General features: G+C 46.3%; 2 protein-coding genes across 4 annotated transcripts in view; both read right to left on the reverse strand.

Annotated features, from left to right (window-relative positions):
• The window catches only part of HPS1 (HPS1 biogenesis of lysosomal organelles complex 3 subunit 1), an 84,354-nt gene extending 73,307 nt beyond the window's left edge, over positions 1-11,047 (reverse strand). The window contains exons 1-6 of the mRNA XM_054581329.1: positions 10,837-11,047; positions 9,506-9,612; positions 8,389-8,505; positions 2,941-3,078; positions 2,580-2,722; positions 2,069-2,177 (exon numbers count right to left, since the gene is read on the reverse strand). Coding sequence (XP_054437304.1) covers positions 2,069-2,177; positions 2,580-2,722; positions 2,941-3,078; positions 8,389-8,505 — 507 coding nt within the window. The 5' untranslated portion in view covers positions 9,506-9,612; positions 10,837-11,047. The remainder of the gene's footprint in view (positions 1-2,068; positions 2,178-2,579; positions 2,723-2,940; positions 3,079-8,388; positions 8,506-9,505; positions 9,613-10,836) is intronic.
• Positions 11,048-19,398: 8,351 nt separating this feature from the next.
• HPSE2 (heparanase 2 (inactive)) overlaps positions 19,399-24,488 on the reverse strand; it is a 650,239-nt gene continuing 645,149 nt past the window's right edge. For all 3 annotated transcript variants that reach the window (XM_054581334.1, XM_054581333.1, XM_054581332.1), the window contains one exon: positions 19,399-19,574. In XM_054581334.1, the coding sequence (XP_054437309.1) occupies positions 19,409-19,574 (166 nt within the window). In that variant the 3' untranslated portion in view covers positions 19,399-19,408. The remainder of the gene's footprint in view (positions 19,575-24,488) is intronic.

Consider the following 24,488-nt stretch of genomic DNA (forward strand, 5'->3'; position numbering starts at 1 on the left):
ACTAGGTGCCAGGCACGAGGGAACAGGGAGACTCAGGCCAGCACCGTCCCTGCCTTCCTGGGGCTTTCAGTCTGCTCACTGGAATCTAGTGGGTGATTCAGACAACGTGCAAGGAAACAGACAAACTAAGTGCCATGTAAGAAACGTACAGTGCTGGACTAGAGAAAGTAGGGAGACCTACATGGGTCAGGTATACGAAGAAAGGTCACTTGAGGAGGGGACCTTTAAATTGAAAGAAACCAGTTTAAGAACAAGAAATCCTGTCAGAGAAAGGGGGTGGAGAGGGTGCTGCAAACAGAGGAAAGAGCACACGCAAAGGCCCAGAGGCGGCGTGAGTGTCAGGCAGTGTTGTCCCACTAATACGTAAGGCAAGCCCTAAGCACAATTAACAATTTTCTGGTAACTACATTAAAAAGAAAGGTAAAATTAATTTTAATAATTTGTTTTACCCAATATATCTAAAATAGTTTTGACATAGAATATAAAATGATTAATGAAATGCTTGACATTCTTTTTTTTTGTACTAAGTCTTCAGAATCCAGGGTATACTTTACAGCATAAGTCAATTTAAACTACATTTCAAATGTTCAATAGTGCTGTGTAGCTAATGGCTACCATGCTGGACAGAATAAAACACAGAGTCCACCTGAAATGGAAAGACGTCCCAGGCGGCCAGTGCACAGAGAGTGAGGACAAGAGAGGCATGAGATGAGGCTGGGGCAAGACAGGTGGTGGCAGACCATACAGGGCCTGGTAGGCCTGGGAAGAAGTTAAATTTTATTTTAATTGCATTATATCACCTACAAAGAGCCCTTCCTAATGTCTCAGAAAGAGGTGGCCACAACACCCTTTGTACTGCCATGGATTTTGATGAGAAATCCAAAGCGACAACACCCCAGCTACTTTGTTGTATATTTTAGCATATATGTATGGCTGATTTCCCCTCAAGGGCAGGCAGGGATTGTGTCTTTCTTTCTCTCTGTGCTCCCAGGGCCTGGCACACCTCTTAGCATAGAGTAGGCACTATATGTTTATTGTTTGAGTGAATGAGTGGGCTACGAAAATTAGTTCCTTCAGATCTATTTTCCCATTCACTAATCTTCTTTCTAGCTATGTCTCACCTATTATTTAACCCATCTCATGAGGTTTTCATTTTAACAACTATATTTTCATTTCTAAAATATCTACATGGTTCCTTTTTAGCTCTTATGTTTTTAAATATTTCATAGTTACTTTATTTTAAGTACCTAATAATTCCAGTATATCAAACTCCTTGGGTTCTAACCCAAATGGTTATTGACTCCCTTGACTCCCATTCATGGGGACTTATTTTCTTATGAATCTGACAGTTAATTGTGAGCTCACATTGTTTCCTCTTAATCTGTCATCTACAGCAGTAAAGCAGTGGCTTTGAAAGTGTAGTTCCTGGACCAGCATAATCAGCATCACCTGGGAACCTGTTAGAAATGCAAATTCTAGAGTATCCCACCCCCACTGAATGAGAAAAGTGAGGCCCAGACACCTGTATCTAATAAGCCTCCAGGTGATTTGGATGCACAGTGGGGTGTGCAAACTCCTGATGCAGAAAGAATTTTTGTCTCTCTGTACAGGGGTCAGGGAGTACAGTGGTCACGTTAGCACCTCAGGCCTGGGCTCAGGATTCTGGTTGTAGAGTTGGTATCATTTTTTGCACTTGACCACCTTGTTTTTGGTGCTGCTTATTTTTCACTACTTTCCACTCTACCTTCAGCTCAATGTAATTTTTTGGGGGGGGGTCAGAGTTGAGAGGGGCTATCTGCAGAGATTCTTATAATTTACTATGAGCCCCAAAGCTGCAATAAAAAGTCTTTCTTATGCAGGAGCTAGCTGTTTTGTTGTAGACAGGTCCATCAGATGCCAACCCCATGGTCAGAAAATTATGTGGCCAGAAGAGCACCTCTAAATGCATGAGTTTGGGGGGCTTCCTGTGCCCTCATTCACCAGAGGGTTCAAAGCACGGTCTGAAAGCTGCACGGCCCTTCTGAGCGGACACCCCCACGACCCGAGGGCTCTTGCACCCGGCAGTCACCTCCACAGCGAAACACTGCTCCCGCTCCCGCAGGCGGCCGTAGGTACACAGCAGGCCCTGGAAGCGCTCCCACGCCTGGATGCGCTGCAGCACGTCTGGGGGCCGCAGCCTCGGGGAAGAACAGGACAGAGCCATGAGCAAGCTGGTTGCCCCCAACTTCAACCAAAAGAGCACAGTCCTATATCCCTGCTGAGGCTGGAAGAGCTCATGTGACCTGACCCAATAACTGGGAGCCCACGAAGCACAGAGCGGGCCGTGTTCGGGCTGAGCCTAGTTGTGGAGTAGGAAGGGCAGGGAAAGGGAGCCAGGCGCCTGAGAAAATCGCTGCACTTCTCAGTCTCTCTCACACACAGATATGTGACACAAAGCCAGCTAGAGGCCCAGGAAGGTGCCAGGGGAGAAGCAGGGGCAGAAAATGGGTGGGCAGCTGCCCAGAGGCTGAGTACACACTGCCTGGCCTCAAGAAGCTGCTTAGCAAAGGATCCGGAGGGGACCAGCCATGAAGACTCACTCCTTTCGGATGAGCTGGCAGTCCACAGTGACCAGCCCGAAGTGCAACTCGAACAGGTACTTGAGCACACGCAGCTTCTGCCGCAGGTCCCCCTCGCCCTCACTGTGGTCTCCGTTGATGGCGACGAACAGGCATTCCCCGAACTGTAGGCACAGCAGGCTGATTCTCAGCCGGCCCCGGGGTCTCCCCTCACCTGCCCTGATCCCTGGGACAGTGAGAGGAGGACCATGTCCCAGGGGATTGCCACAAGCCTCAACTTCTGCCTCCTAAAGGAGTCTGAGGTCCCGGATAAGGGAGAGGCAAGTGGACTGCCCAAGGACTCGTGGGTGGAGGAACACGGGCCCCAGAGCCACGCACTCACCAGGTGAAGGACGTAGAGATAGTCGCCATTTTCTGTTGAGAAGCAGGTGTACGTGTCTGAGAGCTTCTCCAGCATCGTCATGGAGGAGATGATGACCGGGGCCAGGAGGGTGCTGAGCTGGTCCTCCAGGGCAGGCAGCTGCAAGAGGGGCAGAAAACAACACTGTTTGAGCATGCCAGACACTGAGGACAAAGAAATGGACAAGATCCAGGCCTTGCTGCCAAGGGTCTCCCTAGTTTAAGATCTGCTGGGAGGATATCACTGTTTTGACAGAGGGACACAGAATGATGTTGCCTCCAAACGCTGGGTGGCAGTTAGGAAGGCCGGAAAGGGGTGGCCAACTAATTGTGCTGTTTAGGCCCTGAAGGTAGAAGGGAACAATAAGGAACGAGGCCACATTTCCACAGAGGAATGCTCGGGGCATTTAGTGGAGAGCTGGCCAACTCTAAGAACATTCATTGCGTGTGACAAAGTCCAAGCTCTTTGCAGCAGAAGGTCTACTGTGGGGGAAACGCATCCCAAGGAAGATGATCAGACAGAGGCGAAGACACATGTACAAAGATGTTCACTAAGGCAGGGGTCCCCAACCCCGGGGCGCAGGCCACTACCGGTCTGTGGCCTGTTAGGAACCAGGCTGCACAGCAGGAGGTGAGCAGTGGGCGAGTGAGCGACGCGTTGCTCACATTACTGCCTGGGCTCCACCTCTTGTACAGCTCTCCCCCCACCAACAGTTCCCCCACAGAAAAATTGTCTTCCACCAAGCTGGTCCCTGGTGCCAAAAACGTGGGGGACCGCTGCACTACAGCATCATTTATAGTAGCAAGCCACTGGAAAAAATGTGGATGTCTAGTACCAGGGGAATAGTTAAATATATAACAGTCCGTGATGCAAGAATAGAGTGTTTCAGTGACATGGAACATTCCTGTGATACAATGTTATGTTTTTGAAAAATGGTGTGAATGCTCTGTATATTAAACTGCATAAAAAGCACTGAAAAATATTGAGTCAACATGGTTAAACGTATTACTTCTGGATAGACTGATTGTGAGTGATCTTCCCTCCTACTTTTTATATATTTCTGTACTTTCCCTATTTCCATAAGCATACTTTTACTTTTACAAGCTCTTCCCCCATCCATCCTCTCTGCTCTCCAAAATAAGGAACACAAAAAATAAAACCAAAAAGAGACTGGACAAATAAGTTGAAAATCTGCGAATAAAATGGGATAAAGCCAGTGGAAAGGTCAGAGCTCAAATTCACAGTACTGGAATGAAAAGAAGAACAGCAGACCTCCTCCAAGCTGATTTCGGGAGACTGGACTGAAATAGACAGAAAGCAGAGTCCAAACGCTGGGCTGGTGAAATCTATCTCAATACAAGGAGCTCAGTAAGACCTTGCCTTGAAAAGCAAGACAGGCAGCCAGCCAGCAGCCATGAGCAGCATTTAAAACGCGAGCAGAACGCAGCACCGTGCGGCTTCTTTTCCCCCAACGTTCTCAGCGTTCAGGGACTGCGGCCTGTGTCCGGCTGCTGCCAAAGCGTCAGTGAACCTTCAACACTGGTTGCTCCTCATCACTCAGGTCCCAGCTCAGAGGGCCCCTCCCTGACCGCCCTCAGGCCACCCTGCCCCAGTCACCCCTTGTCCCCTACCTGGGTTACCATTCCCTGACTTCATGGTGTCTATTTGGTTCATTGCATGTCATCCCTCCTTAGCCTCTAATCCCATGGGAGTAGCGTCATAGTCCCTGCTTCACCCTCAGAGACCGGCACAGAGTGGGTCCTCAATTAATACTTGTTGATTGAATATCCCTCCAGAAAGGCAAATGCTTGTTGCATTATTCACATATAACTATTTTCTGGAGCTGTCATGAATGAATTATACTAATAGAAAAGTCACTTAAAAATCTAGATTGTGTACAGCAACTCACCTTAAAAGGAGTGACTTTTTTGGCAGGTATAGCAGGGATGTTTTTTGGTGAGAGGAGATGAAAATATCTGGTGCAGGCAGAGTGTAAAGGGACAGTCTTGTATACTAGCTGGTGGAATTATAAAATGGTACAGTATCTTTGAATGGCTTTTGAATTGATGTTTCTATTTTTAGGAATTTATCCTAAGAAGAAGTGAGATGTTACGTAAACTTCAAGCACAAATGTTTCCTACAGCAACAGTTACAGAAAACTAGAAGTGCTATACATGTCCAATATTGAGGAAATGGTTAAAGACATTGGAATATGTTTCCATTAACATATATGCTTAAAAATTTTTTTAATTTTTAAAAAATATTTATTTATTTTTAAGAGATGGGGAAGGGACGGAGAAAGAGAGGGAAAGAAACATCAATGTGTGACTCCCTCTTGTTTGCCCCCTTCTGGGAACCTGGCCCATAACCCAGGCATATGCCCTGACTGGGAATCGAACTGGCAACCCTTTTGGTTCACAGGCCCACACTCAATCCACTGAGCCACACCAGGCAGGGCAACATTTATGCTTCTAAGAATAACAAAACAGAACAACACTTCAGATATAATGGCAAGTGAAAAAAAACAGGAAACAAAACTTTCAAAACGGAATGATCCCAACCATCTAAAAAATGAAAGACCCAAAGTACATATGTTAGAAAGCTAATAGCTATGGGTAGTAAAATTATGGGTCATTTAAAAACGATTTTTCTCTGCTTCCAAATTTTCTATAGTTAATTCACATTATCTACAGAATGAGGAAAAAGTGTGTTATACACATTAAACAAACAAAACTTTAAAGACCAGTCTCTGCTGGTCAAAAGGTTTAAAGACCCTTTTTTATACTAGTCATGTAGAAACTGAAAAATCAGGAGTTCATCAGTTTGTTCCCTTGCCAGGTTATCATTAAAGAGGAAGAGAAACAGCATCAAAGGGCCAGTTAAAAGAACACTTAAACATTCACAACTTAAAAATTCGATGTGTTGACTACTAAAATGTAAGAGCCAAAGATAGACCTCTTTTTTAGTTTCATTACAACCAGTTAAATGCCCATGACCTTGGCTATTTTGCTTTATTCCTAAAGGCTGTAACAGGAATATCAGCACTTTGAGGAGAATCGCTTGAGGTCGAGGTGCCGCCGGTCAGGCCCAGGCGCAGGCAGGGCCTGAGGGACGACCAGGCCCTGCTGCTGCAGAAATGCAAGGACTTCTCGACTGCATCCCCCACTGATTTTTTTTTTTAATCCAAAATTAATCTGGAAAAAATTCTCAAATACGTGACTCCTTTAAAATGTAGAGTGGAAATTATATGAGTGAAAATGACAATGATCTCTGAGTTGTTATATTAAAGTGTTCAACTGGATGTCCACATGCAAAAAAAAAATTAACTTTCTAACTCATATCTGACACCATATAAAAAATTCAAAATGGATCATTTGATCTAATATAAACCTAGAACTATAAAATTTCAAGAAAATATAGGGAGAACTCTGTGACCTCGGGTTGGGCAAAGATTTCTTAGAAATGGCATCAAAAGCATAATCTATAAAAGCAAAGAAAAAAGGATAAATTGAAATGATCAAGATTATAAACTTCTGCTCTTTGAAAGACGCTGTTAGGTGGATGCAAAGATTTAAGACACAGGCTTGAAGAAAATACTTTTAAAAAAAGTGTATCTCCTTGAACTTATATCCAAAATACATAAGAAACTCTTGAAACTTGATAAAAATAAGAAACAATAAATTGGCAAAAGATTTGAATAGACGCTTCATTAAAGAAGATATAAGAATGGCAAATAAGCACATGAAAAGATGCTCAAAATCATTAGTCATTAAGGAAATGAAAATTAAAATACAATGGGATTCTGTTGTGAACAAATTATATTAATAGAAAAGTCACTTTCTATTAGATACCTCTCAGAGTGACTAAATTTATAAAGCTTGACCATAGCAAGTGTTAGTCAGGCTACTGAGGAAATGGAAGTCTCATGTACTACTGGTGGAATATAAAATGATACAACCTCTTTGGAAAAGTTGGGCAGTTTCTTAAAAAGTTTAGCATACACTGACATGATCCAGCCATGTTACCCTAGGGATTTCTCTGAAAAGCGAAAACCAATGTTCATACAGAGAAAGGCCTGCATGCAAACGTTCACAACTGCTTTACGTGTAAGTAAAAGCTGGAAACAACTGATGTTATTACCATCAACAGGTAAGTGGATGGACAAATCGGGGTGTACTGTTAGAACAGACTACCGCTCACAATGCCGGGGAATGAGGTACCCACGTGGTGCAAGAGGCATGCCTCCCCATCAGGTTGCGTGAAAGAAGCTAGAGCGAACCAAAACCAAAGCCACCCAGAGGACCGCTGTACGGTTTCATCATATATAAGTCTAAACAATAGACTCATCCATTGTGACAGAAAGCAGAGCTGTGGGGGGAGGTGAAGGAGGACCACAAATCCGGGGGATGGTGGGGATGTTCATCTTATTGACTGTGATGATCGCAGGTACTTGCACATATTAAAGCGTATCAGACTGCACACTCTGAGTATGTTCAGGTTTTAGTCTGCCAATTACACCTTAATATGGCTGTCATAAAAAGTAATGTGTTAAGCTTATGCTAAACTGTTTAGGTAAAGAAATGGGTGACATTAAGTTTCTTTGCTGTGTGATTAAAATTCTATTAGGCTGGCCAAAAAATTCGTCTAGTTTTTTCTGTACGATGGCTCTAGCAGTGCTTAGTTGTCTTTAACTTCATTCAAAACAATTTTGCTAGATTGTATTGTGACAGCTGTCATATCAGCATATATTTAAAATAAAATTTACCAGTAGTGGTAAATTTTTGTGTAGCCATTTTAATATTGAAGATGGAAGAAAACATGGAACATTTTCAGCATATTATGCTTTATTATTTCAAGAAAGGTAAAAACACAACTGAAATGCAAAAAAAGATTTGTGCAGTGTATGGAGAAGGCACTGTGACTGATCGAACATGTCAAAAGTGGTTTGCGAAGTTTCTTGGCACTATTGACAATTCGGCCAAATAACTCTTTGCTGTGAGGCTGTCTCATGCACTGGAAGATGTTTAGCAGCACCCCTGGTCTCCACCCACTAGAAGCCAATAGCGGGAGACAGCCGACATGCTCAAAATATCCAAATCAATAAAGTTATTGGTGAAAATGAAAAATGTGTCTTCTATTTTACGGAAAAAACTTAACGGGCTTTTTGGCCAACCCGATACCTCTTCTTGCCCTCATGTAGCCCAGCGGGCCCCTGGGGTGTACCATGCGGTCACTGCGCCCCACGCGGCATCCCAGAGCATCAAGAGGCCAGCGCTGAGGATCGGGGTGGGGGTGAGGGACCCGGCACCGCACACACTGCCCTGTTAATTCCATGGGCTGGGCAGGAGCGGGTGGCCGGGTTCTCTTGCCTCCTGGCCTTCTGGTGGTTCTGTGCTGCCCCCTCCTGCCCACCTCCTGTCCCACACTCACCTCTTCTCCCTCATTCTCTGACTGCCTGAACTTCAGCCGCAGACTCTCTTCAAACTCCTTGTCTGTCCAGTAAAAGAGGACCTCTGCGCCCTTCGTGGCCACCAAGACACACTTCATCTGCCAGGGAGAAGCAAGGTCAAGGTCACCTCCCAGCCCCACATCCTTAAGCCTGGCCTGAGTAACGACGTGGACCGCAATCCCAGCAATCCCAGCAAACATCTCCCGAGTCCCTACCGTGTGCCGGGCACCACCCCAGGCCTCCTGGTGTTATTCTGTCACACCCTCACAACCACCTGATAAAACAGGAACTTTCACTTCCTCCCACTTTATAGGGCACGATGTGGCACAGCTTGGTGAGGCCAGGGAGTGGAGGTCTGATCCTCACTAGCATTCCGAGGTCTCGGACTCATTTACACTCTTTAGGATCCCCCACAAGACCAGCTTAGCGGTACTTACTGAATTCCCCCCAAATATCCCGTTGCTTTATCAACTCTAACTCAGTGCACATGGCCTCACGGTGTTTCCAGCACAGTGACAAAAAGAGAATGGAGCCTATTCCTGTAGCATTGCTATGCACAGGCAGAGACTGGGAGAGTAGTGAAGGGTGAAGAGGTTGCTGGATGAGCGCAGGTGGACCTGGAGGAGGCTCTGGGACTCCCACGCAAGAGCGGCACAGCTGGGGACTAGAGGGACCAGCCTGATGGGAAGGGAGGGTGGGCTTGGGGCATGGTGGGTATGGAATGGAGGCTGTGGTCAACAGCAGGAAGCCCGTGTGGGCTGGGAAGGGTGTGGCCATAGATGGGTGAGGTCAGGTTAGGGAGGTAGATCATTCACGTGTGGGATAATGAGGGCTCACACTCTGCTCCTTGGTTGAGGCCAGGAGAAAAAGTGTAGCGTAGAGACACTGCAGGCCTTGATGACTACCTGGATGCAAGGGAGGAAGGGCAGAGCAGGCAAAGATGACATCAGGGTACAGAACTGAGCAGGGGGTGAGGAGAGGGCTCTGCAGGCCTGGGGAGAGCCCAGTCCACGGCCTGCCTCACTCTGTCCACCTCCCACAGCCCCGGAGCGGGTGCTGCCCGCCTCGGTCTGCCCCAGGTAGGGGAGACTCATCTACCTTGGCAAGGAGCACTGCAGAGCTTCCAGGTCGCTAGAGGTTCAGAACAGGCTGCAGTGGACAGACTTGGGGACCAGCTCATGCAGAATAGCATAGCATCCTGGGCCCTGCAAACGCTTAAAACAGAGAGGTCATGAGAGCACAAAGTTGACTGTTCCCAACCCCGCTCTCAAACAATTAGAACAGGAACCCAGCAACACAGTCATTTGGATATAGCAAGTGCCTGCAAACATTAATTCCCACCTACTGTTTCCTCCTGAGCGTTCCCATTTCACTGTGGGTCACTCAGCACCCTGGTGTGGTTGGCAAACCCACCCTGAGCAGCCCCAGGGAACGTGCTATAACTGACTGTGGGGACAGCTTGGCAGTCAGATGGACAGGGAGGCAGTCCCAGAAGAGAGTGGGTGTCACTGGAGGACCCGGTGAATGGCAACAAACCAATAAAAAAGGAAGCTGACACCTGGTTCAGTTTTGGCTTTGCCAAGGCACATAAACCTCTCTGGGCCTCAAACTCCTGCTGGGAAAAGGAGGAAAAATCCTCTGCTCTACCTCCCTGTAAGGTTATAGAGTCAGGGAGTAACCAGGCAGGACTGCCCTTAGCAAAATGCTTTCTTACATAAAGGGGGTGTGTGCGGCGGGGGCGGGAGGGGGGGGTGGACGACGACGAGGACGGGGTCCTGATTCTTATTTCCCAAGTGCCCTTCCATCAAATCACAAAAACTGGTTCCAGATCATTCACATTTTGATAAAAGACGGGAATAATATAAAGCTTTAGCTTAATTAGGAAACCAGAAATTGTAAGCAAATTAGAGGCAAGAAAGGGCTCTTAGGGGCTCTGCATTTTTCTGCAATGTAACTGAGACTTGCTACATCACCGGCATGACTCGCCTTAATGCCATATTCCGAGGAAAATGGAAATGCTTCCTAGTGAACATTAGGTTCTACTTTTCTTATTCCAAAAGGCTGACAAGAGAAACTCATCGGTGTTATTCCCCGTTCTCTCTATCCTGCGCTCAGGCGGAAACACGGGACCCATGGGAGGATGGGGCCGGCCAAACCGGTGGTGGGGCGGGCCGGTGCCCCTTTACCCCATTCTGCCCAGCAAACCACCCCTGCGGCCGGCCGCCGCTCCTGCCTCCGGGCAGCTCCTCCTGGGGCCCGCTCGCTTAGACCTCGGCCCGGCCCCCGCTGGGCTGTCCGATTCAGAAGGGACAATCGGCGGGGTGCAAGGAGCAGCTTGCCGCCGCGGGGCTCCCTACCCCTGGCAGCCTTCCCGTTTGCCCCGCACTCTCCAGTTTCCGCAGCAGTTTCACCCCCACATCCCCTCCGACCTCACAACTACCAAGGGAAGAAGGCCCGGCTCGCGGAAGCCGCCCCACTCCGTATCTGCAGAAACTTTGGTTCCAAGAAGTGAAGCGACGGGCATCTGTCCACACAGGCGGGGCGGGTGAGGCCGCGGGGGTGGAGCCCGCTCCCGCACTTCCGGGAGAGCCGGGCCGGGGACGGGAGGAAGCTCTGCCGCCCGCCGAGGGGGCAGCCGAGGGCCGCGCCCCGACAGTCCCAAAGGTCCACAAACCGGATCGCTGCCCGTCCTAGCCCGGCCCCCGGCGCGCTTCCTGGTGGGGCCACGTGACTTCCCACGTGACCACCCCTGCCCGGCTTCGTCTCCATCGGGGTTGTAGTTGACTCCGGCTCGGCTGCCTGGCGAGGGGGACTCGGACTCCTGCAGTCCTGTGCTCACCTTCCTGTTGCCGTCGAGGAGAGCGCCGAGGTTCAAGGGACCGGGGGCCTTGCCCACAGCCGTCAGGGGCAACTGCTGCGTCCCGCACTGTACTAGGCCTTCCCCTTGCCTTAGTTAAAGTGATTCCCCATTGAGGCACTAGGATAGTCCCCATTTAGCCTCATTCTACAGAAGAGGAAACTGAGGACCGAAGAGAAGTGACTTGCTGAGGAGGCCCCATTAGGAAGAGAATCCAGGTCTTCTGGGGCAACTGATGCGGGCGTCCCTGGCCTCCAGGGGAGGCCGCAGCATTCAGGAGGGCCCAGTTGCCCCCAGAGTGCCGACACTGGCATTTCTTCAAAAGTATTCTTAGTCCATTGTGTGTGTGTTTGAGGGGCTGGGGAGGGAGTGGCGGGAGAGCTGTACATTAGGGACTTTGTTTTTAACTCGTGTTTGCAACATTTTCTTAAATTGTGTATTTGTAGTGGCTGAAGGTGGGAGAGCTGATAAAGGTCATGGAAGGGACTAAATCTCCATCCCTGTCACCCCTCAGTGCCCTGGAGTCTCCGGGGAGCCTTGAGCACAGCCCAGTAGGGGATGACTTTCAGGGGCTGTCTGGGATACTGCGGGTTGAGCGCTCCCCCACCTGCCACTCCGATGGAAGGCGGGGGCCAAGAATTAATGCCTCTGTCACCTGCAGACAAAGCAAGCATCACTTCCCCTTCTCTTCCCCCATTCACTGTTCAGTCCTCGCAGTGCCCAAACCTTCCAACTCCGCTTCTACAGCACATCGCCTCACCGCAGGCATCTCCCTCACCCATAGTTGAGATCTGGCTGTGCACTCTTTATCCTGTTATTTCCACCACCATGTTTCTGTCTTGTGTCAAACTCTTCATAAGCATGAATTTCAGTGGTTGGATAAATTCCATCAAGAGGATATGCTGCTATTCATTCCCCCTACTAATCCATTTCCCATCAGCAATGTATGAGGGTCCTATTTTCTCCATATTTTCACCATCACTTTTTGCCTATTTTAACTCAGATGTCCTCATTGGTGTGAAGTGGTATCTTGTGATTTTGATTTGCATTTCTCTAATGACTAATGATGTTCAGCATATTCTCATGTGCCTTGCAGCTAATTGTATATCTTCTTTGGAGAAATGTCCATTCAAATTTGTTGCCCATTTTAAAATTAAGTTAATTATCTTTTTAATTATTGAATTGTAAGAGTTCTTTATATATTCTGGATACAAGTCCCTAATTAGATATATGATTTGCAAAAACATTCTCCCATTGTGTGTTTTGTTTTTCACTTATCACGTGTAGCACAAATGTTTTCAATTTTGATATAATCCAATTTATCTCTTTGTAATTATGTCCAGGTTTTTGTGTCAACATAAGGTTTTATTTCACTTGGGTAAATAAATACCTAGGAGTGGGATGGCTAGGCTGTATGCAAAGTGTATGTTTAAGTTTTTATTAAGCTGTTGAACTGTTTTCCAAAGTGCATGCACCATTTTACATTCCCCCTAGCAATACTGAGAGTTTTAGTTGCTCTGTAGCCTCCTTAGCATTTGATATTATCTTTTTATAACGTTTGCAATTCTAATAGGTATGTAGTGGTTTTTACATATGTATCTCATTGTGGTTTTAATTTCCATTTTCCTAATGACTAATGATGTTAAACTTCTTTTCATGTGCTTATATACCATTTATATCCTCTTCTCTGATAAAGTATTCAAATCATTTGCCCATTTTTGAATTGGATTACCCTGCTTCTTATTATTTATATGATTTCTTTATATATTTGGATACAAATCTTTTTATCAGATGTCTGTTTCACATGTTCTTCCAGTCTGTGGCTTTGTCTTTTCATTTTCTTTACAGTGATTTTCAAAGAATAGAATTCACATACTGTCTAAAAAATCTTTGCCTATGCCAGGGTCACAGAGAGTTCCTCCTGTGTTTCCTTCCAGAAGCTTTATAGTTTCAAGTTGATTTTTGTAGATAGTGTGGCAGAAGGGTTCATTATTTTGCATATAGAGATTTAATTTTCCTAACTCCATTTGTTGATAATATATCCTTTATCCACTGAATTACTTTGACACATTTATCTCGTATCAGTTGACCATATATGTTTGGATCTACTTCTGGACTCTATTTTGTTCAATAAATTTGGAAGGATTCAGGTCACATTAAGGAATTTATTGATTTTTTTCTCAAACAGCTTTTGGTGTCACCAATTTTCGCTGGTTTTCATTTCAACAATTTCTCTACTGTTATTTACTATCTCCTTTCTTCTGTTTCTTTTGGATTTAATTTGCTTTTTTTATAACCTCTTAAGGTAGAAACTGACCTGATTTGAGACCCTTTGTCTCTTCTAACAGTGAAGTTTGGTGCTATAAACTTCTCTCAAAGTACTGCTTTATCAGCACCTACGACTTTTGATATGTTGTATTTTAATTTTCAATTCGTTCAAAATACTTTCTAACATTTCTTTTGATTTTTTTTTGACCCATGGGTTATTTAGAAATGTGTAACTCATTTCCAAGTATTTGGAGGTTTCCCGGGTATCTAGATTTCTATTTCAATTCCGTTTGGTCAGAGAACAGCTTTGTGTGACTCGAATCCTTTTAAATTTACTAGTGGCCTAGGGTATGCATTTTGGGTGATGCCCATAGCAGTCTTAGAGGTTAAGTGCTGAAGGTGGTGGAGAACCCAATTAGCCTGGATTCCTAAAGGACCACATGGAACAGAACCGCTGCCCACCTTAGCCCCATTACTACCAGCTGAATTTTTCATGAAGTATGAGCAAGAAATAAACTTAAATTGTGTTAAGCCATTGAGATTCTGGGGCTTACCTGTTATTGTAGATAATAGTTACTTAAACTAAGACAATGACCTCTAACATGAATAATAAAATTTAATTTCCATTTAGAGTACTTGATGCAAAGCTTGTGGGGTTGGGGGGCGAGCGCAGCACACCATGAAATCAAGGATCCCCAGCATGTGTTAGTTTGTCAGGCAACCAGTCTTAAGGTCAAGGTGTAGCACTGACAACAGTCACCGCCCTTTCCCCACAGAACACCCTGAGAACAGAAAGTTAGAGCATTCACATTTTATTACTTACAAAACATTACCTCAATATATAAACTACCTCATGAACCCAAACTGTCTGCAATCATCAGGCTCATATAATCCTTAATACAATCTGTTTTCTGGAAGAAAATATTAACACCTGTTAAAATCCCCTGCACAGAGAGGAAGCTTTCCCTGGGAGGTGTTCCTGCTCTCATTTTGCCAACTTCCAATCAATAAAACTAAGGTTTCTTTTTGCTTCTTCCAAAAATATAATTTATTACATAACATTTACAGCGGGATCCTAGGTTTTCATGAATAATAATTAGAAGAGTAATATTAGTGACATAGGCTGCAAGGAAGGGCCCCCTTTTCTCTGCTGGGTGCTTAGGACAGCGGGGTTTATTCACGAGCCAGTCATTTGGAACTTGGTCCGCTCCCCGCAAATACTCCCAGGGTTCTCGGGCTGCTCTGGTGTTTGGAATGAAATAGGTGCCAAAGCACTTGATTTGCTGTCTTTTGATATTTTGGCTTTCTTGTTTTAGAATGATGTTTGCAAATACTACCCATATGGCAATGATTAATGGGTTTTGTTATATAGTTGGGGAGGGTGAAGAGAAACTTCCAAAATTCTGGGCGGTGGCGGGAGGAGGAGCAGCGCTGGCAGAAGCAGGGCATGCGAGGGTGCCAACTGGCTGTGTCACTTAGTGCCGGGATCTAGAATATCAAGATTTGTCACCTGCGGTGGGTGGTCATGGGGGGAGTGGCCTTTTAAATTGCTCTACAGGAAACATAGAGGGAGAGGAGCAGACCAGAAGGGCCACTGGTGGGCCAAGATGATCCCTAATTCAAAATCCTACAGCCAAGGCTGGTCATGGCCCAACTCACTACCCATTGGAGTTGTTGGCTTCCCCAAGCCCGGGATCAACTGTCCTGGGTGAAGGCACTACTGGGGTTCTCTGTAGATATGCAGAGGGTGTTAAGAAAGCTAACTGTGGATATCACAGGGATGCAAATAAGTTGGCCATAACCAGTCCAACGAGGGAGAGAGTACAATGTAATGAGAGCAGGCTTTGGAATCCAGCGGACCTGGGTTCAAGTCCCAATCCTGCCACTCTGCTTATCTGGATGGCCTTGGATAAAATACTTCTCTGATCCTCCCCAAATACTTACTACCCAGGACTGAGATAGGAAGGCAGTTACAGAAGCCTTTGTATTCCTCCCAGTGGAACTGAGAGGCAGTGATTAGCATGTTCCAGTTGTTTGGGCCTTATAATAACTGTTTCTACAACCAAAATTTAATTCCCTCTCAGTACAGCAGATTTCCCTGGGCTCCATGTGGAGGACAGAGTGACTGGCAGAGGTGAGGCTGTGGAACTAGAGTGTAAGTGACTAGAAGAGAGCAATCAGGAGTGTCCGGGCTGGGAAAGTGGTGCTGAGGTTGGGGTCAAGGGGAAGCAGAAGCAGCCATGCTGCATGAATGTTTATGCCCATTCCTCCCTTGCCTTCTCCAAGTCATTTATCTCTATTATTTTTGGTTGCTCTATTGATATTTCAAATTTTTGAAGTCCTTTCCTGTTCCAACGTTTTCATCCACCTGGTTTGCCTTTGCTTCTACAGAGATTAAACACTTCCCTTTTGTTTCAGATATAAAACCGCTCTCAAGGGATTTCCAAGGTGAATCCTGCAGCTGCATCCACCCCAAACACAGGGACCTGGAGTGCACGCGGTGGAGCACACCTGCAGAGGCTGGGCCTGGCCCGGGCCCCCGGGAGCTCAGCACTTCACAGTCCTGCAGGGTGCCCCCCGCCCCAGCGGCCTCACCCCGGAGGCCCCAGAGCACCGGTGAGGCTTCTCAGGCGGATTCCACCAACAACCTGTGCCCTGTCAGAGGTGCAGGGCTTGGGGGCATCTGCCGGGGGAGAGGCTGGGGCTGCAGAGGGCAAGTGGGCCTCTGGGGATTGTGGTTCTGGGAGTCCCAGGCCTGTGTCCCACTGTAGCTCAGTTCTGGTATTTTCAAACTTTTCTCCATTTGGAGATAATGCTGACATCTCACAGTTGCAGCTTTTTCACGGCACTGGAAGAATTGGGACACTCTCTCCAAATAACAATGAGAATTTGTTCTGAGCCTTTGCGATAAGAAAGGAGAAAGAAAATCATTCCTAGAGGCAGAAGGAGCAGAAAATCTTCTCAACAAAAGACACAGACTTCTCATTACACATTATCAGGCTTCAAATAAGCACTTTAGAAGCCCATTCTCTGGTTTAAAATAAAGTGGTTCTTAAGCCTTAGATTACCTCAGCCGTGTCTTGTTTTAGGAGGAAGTATCCGATCTGGGAGGCTGGTGGATGAGCTCTTTTGTCCTGGGGTCCAGCCTGCCACGCAGCTCCCCTGAAGTGGATGACTATGCTGAATTTTGCCACAGGGTGTCTTTTGCAGGAAGTGTGATAGGGGACTCCATTGTAAGGAGCCATCCCCACTGATTTAGTCGTTACCCCCACCCAAAATGAAAAATCCAAGATACATGCTCTGTACTAAAATCTCTGTGGGATGTGATTTTTATACTGAGTTTCTCGGTTCCCTTTGACAATGCAAATACTTCTTCCATGAGACAGTTGCAAAGTTAGAATTTAGGACTCTGAAGATAAATGCCAGTGATTCCCTTCTCCTTTTTTATTTACTAAAAACCAAAACAAACCTCTTAAGAGCAGCATTTAGTACAAAGACACAAGAAGCAGAAACTGCCTATATTCTGCACACGTGGAGACTTAGTGAAGAATCGACACTTACAGAAAGTGTGTCTGAGTGGAGCTCTGGAGGTCGTGGCTGTACTGAATTAGCGGGACCTATGAATTGGTGAAGGGGTGAGTCTGCGAACTGGGCAGTCACTGAGTGTGGGAGTGAAATAAACAGGCTCTCGCTTATTCTGAGCTCTGCAGCCCATCGCCCTGGGTGACCCTGGGAACGCTCCGGGCCCTCTGCATGCCTTCCAGGAAGAGCAGGGGCTACTGTGTGTGTGAAGCTAACTTGCAGAGGCCAGGCCTGCAGGGACCTCAGGCTGCTCTAGTTATTATCAGGGGCCCTGCAGCAGTGTCGGCACCAGTGTGTAGAAGAGATTTTGGTATCTGCACAAAATTTTAAAAGTGTGGGGAAATGACTTTTGGGCTCTCATTTGTCTTTTTCGCTTGGGCCCGGTCCTCTGTCACTTCTTTCTTGCCCTTTCTCTCTCCATCCCTTTCAGGGCTGAGCGTCAGTGGGAGGTGCCTGCTCCAGAGGAGAGGGGGACCCACTGACCTCAGGGTCGCTCCTCCCTCTCTCCCACTGCGTCCAGGCTGAGCCTCCCGCTGACTGGGTCCAGCCTGTCCCCGGTCTTTTCTTTCTTGCTGCACCTCCAGTGTGCTGTTCCTTCTGTACTAATAATGAGCCTGTCAAAACCGTGTCCACTCTCTTCCTTAAACATAAACAGCCTGTTGGCTTCCCTCTCCCCAACTCCCAGTTCTCCAAGCGGAGAACCTTCTACCTCCTCTCCTGTTTAACCTTCCTCCTGCCTCTCACCTTCCATCACTTTGCAGGCTTTGCCCTGGTCCTTATTCACCTCCCTGGCCGCCTTGGCAGGCTCCCTGGTGTCTGCCTTCGGCAGTCCTGCCCCCAACCCCCATTTCTGTCCCTTCCTCACAACAGCAGAACTTGGAGCCCTCCTTTAGTTGGAATCCTGTGATATTGTCAACTATCCCCTCCTTTAAAAAAGCATCTATCATGTCATTCATCCTGAGAAAGAAAATCACATCTGCAGGAAAGGAAGTCATTTCAGTTGCAGATTGTTTGCAAAGACCCCATAGCCTGCCCAGAAGGTCCTCACAATAAACTTTAACTCCCCCAACTTGCCCCCACCCCACCAGCAGCTTCTCACCTCCCATCCCACAGTTTCCTCATCAGTCCTGTCTCCAGATGCCACCTCCCCAGGGTGGCTAACTGAAAGCTTCGGTTGCCACTCAAATAAGCTGGTCTGGGACAGGCGGACCTGGTCATCTTCAATGACCAGATTAGATTTCTGCCTAGTGAGTGCACTGTGAAGAGGCAGAAAGATTACAGTCAGCTGTGTCTTTCAGTGAGGACCTTTGATTTATGCCTCTTTTTTTTTTTTTAAATGGTTTTGGTCAACCAAATCATTAAGGGCTTGCCTTTAATAAATATTCTTTCAAGTTTGAGGCAGGTCTAATTATTTGCTTTGTTGTTGTTGTTATTGTGTGGAAGTGTGGTGGTGGTTTGTTGTGCTTTCTCTTTATACTAAAGCTCTTCCCCTCACAGCCACATGATGGATGGCGATCGCCTTTCATGGTGCCTAATGCATTGCTGTCCACTCAATGAATATTGTTACCTGACTCCCATTTCAGCCCTGGGGGAATGTGGATTCACAGAGGAATAGAACCTTCTTATAAAATCTGGAGTATGATTACAATTTTACTTTCGAAGCCCCTGCTTCCCAGAGGAATAGCCGGTGATGGATGCCACTGTCAGAAGCCCAGATGTACACACTCATACATCAGCCAGGAAATTACATAAAGAGCTCACCCAGCAGCCAGTGCTGACTCACCCACTTGCTCCCCGCTGGGAAGAGAGCTGATAGGAAGCCCAGGGCAACAGCAGGGAGCAGACAAAGGGAAGGAGTTGGAAGAGGGCGGGGCTCTCGAAAAGCCCACCAGGTTTTTTTCCTTGCTCATCTTCCTCTGAGGGCAGGAGCGCAGGCTAAGGTCTGTAGTGCCACGGCCTTGTGACCAGAGACAAAGGGAGTTGTTTCGTTAGTCTGGGGCGTGTGCTTTAGCTTGGTTTCACGGTACACGTACAAGGATACATACAGCCCGACACACATACTTTCATCCTTCTGTAGGTACAGACGATGCCCACATTTTCCTTTGGGGTGGATGTGACCTACCTAGGCTAAGCTCATGCTATCTCGGGAGAGCAAGTCTATGTTGATCCCAGCAGGATGGGGCAGCAGAGACTGGTTTGTTGCTAAGATGTCTGAAAAATGTGGATACTATCGGGGCGGAAGAGTGGAAAGCAGCCCAGCGGGCCCGCTGGCACTGTGTGAGTGTGAGGGCGGTTTATCGGTAGCGGCAGGCCAAAGCGTTGACATTCTTGACCACATAAAAGCCCATGGTGACTGGAGGGATGACCAATGTCCTGCCGGCCCGCAGGGGGCGGGGCTTCAATTCAGGGAGGGTCCCATCGTCCACCATCACCAAGGGCTGGCCGTTCAGCTGCACTGACCTGCAGTGAAGAAAGACACAGGGAACTCGTTAATAAGGCATCGCGAGGGAGCCCTCGCAGCAAAGCCTGGGTGGCTCCTCCGGCCGCCTGCCTGATGCGTGCACGGCCGTCACGTACCCTTTCCATGCCCAGGTTCTCTCCCATGGGCCTTATTTTAATAACACATTCGGACATCTCAGCAACACTCTGAGGAAGAAACTGTCATTATTGCCATGCTGCCCTGGAGGGGTTAAGTGACTTGCTCAAGATCATACAGCTTGTAGATCTGGGAGCCAGGATTTGAACATGTCATCTAGTTCCATAGACACATCATTTAGACAAGTGACAAGTCTCTGTGATGCAGAAGCTGAAACGTATCTCATGCTTAGGTTTTTAAAAATCACAGTAGCACTTTAGTTAGGCCTGTGGAATGGTGCACAGGCTTAAAATGATTGTAGAAATCTCCTATTTAGCTCAAAATTTTCATTCATTTATTTGACAGCTTAGAGAATTGACATCATATTACTTGTACAGGATTATTTTAAAGGACAGAGATACAGCTAACAATTCTCCTTTTTCTAATCTGAGAATGAGTTTTCATATCTAATATTTAATGAATGTTTCCATTTTTCTAGCAACACAATGAAGTATAAGGTGATAGAAGCAGGCATTTGCGATCGTAATTCCCCCATCTGGTCTGCTTTTATTCTCCCTGGGTAGCGCCTCCTCCGTTCCTGAGACGGCCCGCATACACAGTGCTCCTAGAGAGCAGAGGGAAACGGATCGCCCATTCCTGGCCTGAGGTACAGAGTCCAGACAACTCCCAGCTGTTCCTGACTGCGGAGTGACTTGTACGGCCATGTACCCAGGCTGAAGCTCAGTTTTATGGGTCAGTAGAAAAGGCCAGAGTCAAGCCACCAGCTGGGAACATGGCTGTGAGCTACCCTCAGAAAATCAACATTGCGTAGTGATGACTGTTTCTGGGACTTGCCCAGGCTTCCATGTGATAACATTGCAGTGATATCATCTGAGCTATAAAGAGAATAAAATGTTAGTAATTGATGTAAAGGTCTTTTGTTTAGTGTTCCTTCTGTGCTGTGAGTGATAGACAGGTTTAGAGAGAGATAATCAAACCCATGCCCAACAGAGCAGTGAGTTCCCAGAGATAAGTGTGTTGTAAATTGCTCCCAATGGAGAGGGAGGCAGAGAAGCAGGTCTGAGTCTGGCCCCACATGAGTAAGTTGGCACCCAGTCCAGATCTGACAGACCAGAGGGGCAGCTCCGCCCTTCTCGTTGGTATGACTAAGGAGTGAATGAGCGAGGAGGAGACCCCTGTGTAGAGGGCCAGGCCTGACTCTAGAAGGGATGGGGATGGGAGGAAAGAGATCTGAAGATGCGCACTGACCTCATCAAATAGGCAAGGAGCTCTTGCTCTGAATTTGAGTGATTCTCTGGTGAAGACGGGCTACTCATTGGAATGGGAGGCAGGCTGCAGAGAGGTGTTTCTTTTGCAAAAAAAACCCCTCAAACAATAACAAACAATATCCCTCTCCCCCAAAACCCAGACAGGTCTTCACAGTGTGTTTTTATCATTTTGTTTCAGGTGGTGTGACTATCCAGCAACCAGACCTATGCATTGTCAAATACAAGTTCAACAATATTGATTAATCTTTCCAAGGCATACTCAAATGTACATCACTCTCTACTTGAAAACCTTTACCTTCCCTCTTGCAGAATTAGGTGCAAGCCCTTTCCTAGAGGAATTGCCTATTGCCTTTGCCGATTCAGATGATCCCAGCATACTGCCATCTTTGGCTGTTAGGTAGTGCAAAACCAAGTGTGTTAGGCGAGGCTTTTAATTTCTGTGCTAATAGTGAGTAGTTATTCTGGAACAGGCCCCATTCTGATTTCCTCATTCGTTGGTTAAAAAGCTAACTTGGAGTGGCTGGAAGCAGGAAGCGTAGTCAAGACTCTGGGCTGGTCTCTAATTCGAGGAGCTGGGCTACTGACTTGCTAGATGGCTAAGGCAAGTCTCCTCACCTCACTCTCTGCACTTTGTGCATCTGTAAGAATGCTGCATAGGCCGTAGTGTGAATGCAATGAAATAAAAATAAGAAGGTGCTTTGAAAGCATAATGAGCCATATAAGTGGAAAATGGTGTTTTTGTTATTCTTTTCATTGCCATTTTGGATACATAAACTTTTTGGTCCATCTACTTGCCTGCTCTGTGGAACTGACAAGTTTTCATGGCTCCCTGTCTTCTCTTCTGTTGCCTCCCATGTTCTTGTTCTCTCTCTCTCACTCTCTGTCTCTGTCTCTTGGTTTTCGTTCTTCATTTCCCTTTCAGAGGGACTGTTCTCTCCTACTGCCTCTCAGAGGTTGGGGTTCCCAGTCTTTGCTTTTGGACCTCTCCTTTTCTACACTCCATATTCCCCCCTTGTGCCATTACCCACACCCAGAACTTTGATTATTATCCACATACTGATGCTTCCTAGACCTGCATCTCTAGCCTCGATCCTTTGAACTTATATATCCCCACTTAGCTGTCCCACAGAAACGTCAAAGTCTCCATGTCTAAAGTAAAATCTATTCAAACCCTGTCCTTTGCTCTGTCTTTTTATCTGTGGGCTGGTACCACCATCTGTCCAATTACCTAAGCCAGAAACCTGGGAGTCATCTGATATTTCTCCCCCAGTTCCTATATCTAAGGTCCCTAAGTCCAATCAATTCTGCCTTTTAATATTTTTCATTTTTGCTCCTTACTCTCCATTGACTGCTGTTATTTTAGTTCAGTGCCTGCCCCACACTTGCCACATTGTTGACCCAGTGATCTGTTGCTGTTTCTGCTTCAAGCTCTCCAGTAAGTCCCCATCCGTTCCATTTGCATTTGGACAATGAAGCCTAGTTCAGCTCCCTCTCCCGTCTCAGGTCGTGCCAGTACCCTTACTCCAATGCTAACCATGGATCACAGACCTCTGGGCAGGTGCGGGGGATGAGTTGGCAGTTACTACAACAATTTCATCAACATATGCATGAACAAAGATTGTTTTGCAATGAAAAACTAGTAAGTCTAGCACATAGATAAGATAATATTTCTTAAATGAAAATGTCAGTAGATACTGTTGGGATTAAAATACACAAGTTCATTTAGAAGTATAGTAAATATTTTTCAAATGTGAATGCCATTAGATGCTGTTAGAATCAATAAGACACAAGTTGGTATAAAACAGTAAGGAAATTCCCAACAGGATTTTTTGGGAGGATGAGGGCATCATGCATCTTTTTTTTTTTTTTAAACAAGAGTTTTTAAAAGACAATCACTGCAGTGTCAACACTGCAAAGGAAGCCGCCTACTCCCCCAAGTCCCGCACCCTTGCCTCAGCAGGGCCGAGCTGAATGGCGTGCAGTTCGGCTCCTGGGTTGTTGCGAAGACGCTCTCTCTGTTAGACTGCCTGCTTGGGCAATTGCAGAGCTTGCTCAGGTGTTGCTCCCTCGGGGGATCCTTCTCTGACCCCTGCAGTAGGAGCCCCACCTCTGGGCTCTCTTGTACCCCGAATTTATCTGTTACCACCTCACCGAATTGTTGTGATTTATTTGCTTGATCCCTTACTGGATGGTAAACTTGGTGCGAAAAGTGAACGTGTCTTTTGTTCTTAAATCTTAGGTGCCTAAAAAGATGCTTGGCACAGGGTAGGGACAAAATGTTTTCTGAACAAGTGAATGAATTTCTGAGACTCTTTTGCATTATTTCTGGTCCTCCAGGTTGAGTTTCTCCAGTTGTAAGGGGGCTCCTTGGAGCTCGCTAAGTGTCTACAGATTTCATTAACACAGTGATTTTCAACCTTTTTCATCTCATGGCACATAAAACATTACTAAAATTCTGAAGCACATCAAAAATAATTTTTTTTTCTGATCTGACAATAAATATAGGTATAATTTTGGTTCATTCACACAGGACTGCTATTGTTGTGTTGGCTGTTGTCATTTTTTAAATGACAATCTAAAGGAAAAAAGGTCAGTGCGCCTGACTCAATAGGTATTGCATGTTTTAAAAATTCTGGTGGCATGCCAGGTGAAAATCGCTGCATTAACATACCAATTACTCTGGCTCTCAGTGTCTCTCGAGATGTTAGATAGGCCCCAATTCTCAGTCACCCACTAGAGAACTTCATCCCAACCTGAAACAAAGTCACTGATCATTGGGAGTGCTTTTCATCCTTAAAAAAGATCTGTAAGACCATCTCTTAGTTAAGCCAACATGAGTTAATTTCGTGAGAACTTGAGTCCTCATACATCCTGATCTACAAGAATTGCTCACTATAAACATGGCCCATGTGCTTAACCACCTCCATTCTATTTTTCCTTACATTTTTCTTTTAATATTTATCCTGTTATCCAGTGACATCATATCATTTCATTTTTATGCATTGAACAATTTGCAAATTTGCAAACATAATCATGTTAAGGATAAAAATCACTGATTATTGAGCACTGTCCGTGCAAAAGGCACTATACTATGATTTACTTGGACTATTGCATTTGTCCTTACAACTACCAACTGAGGCAGGTGTTAGCATCCCAGTATTTCAGATGAGAAACACCAAAGCTTAGAGGGGTCTAAAACTCATCTAAGTCACTCAGCCAGTGAGTGGCTGGGCTGAGGCTGCAACGCTGCCCTTCACCACAGTCCTACCTGGCCTTCCTTGTGATTGCTAAAGAGCCCTGTGAAGTACGCTGGGCAAGTATTGTTATTATTATTGTGACTTTACTATTGAGATGAGGTCAGGGAGGTTAAGTGGTCTGGGCAGGGTCATGTAGCTAATAGGTAGCTAAGCGAGGTCTCCAATTCAGGCCTCCTGACACCTCTTTCAACTATTTCATGTTTTTCTTCAATTCCAGATGGCACTCACCAGGATCGTGTTTCTTTCTTTGAAA

The sequence above is a fragment of the Pteronotus mesoamericanus genome, unplaced genomic scaffold (genome assembly GCF_021234165.1).
Source record: "Pteronotus mesoamericanus isolate MK-2021 breed Mesoamerican mustached bat unplaced genomic scaffold, CSHL_Meso_final contig_657, whole genome shotgun sequence".
In the NCBI taxonomy this organism is placed as follows: Eukaryota; Metazoa; Chordata; class Mammalia; order Chiroptera; family Mormoopidae; genus Pteronotus; species Pteronotus mesoamericanus.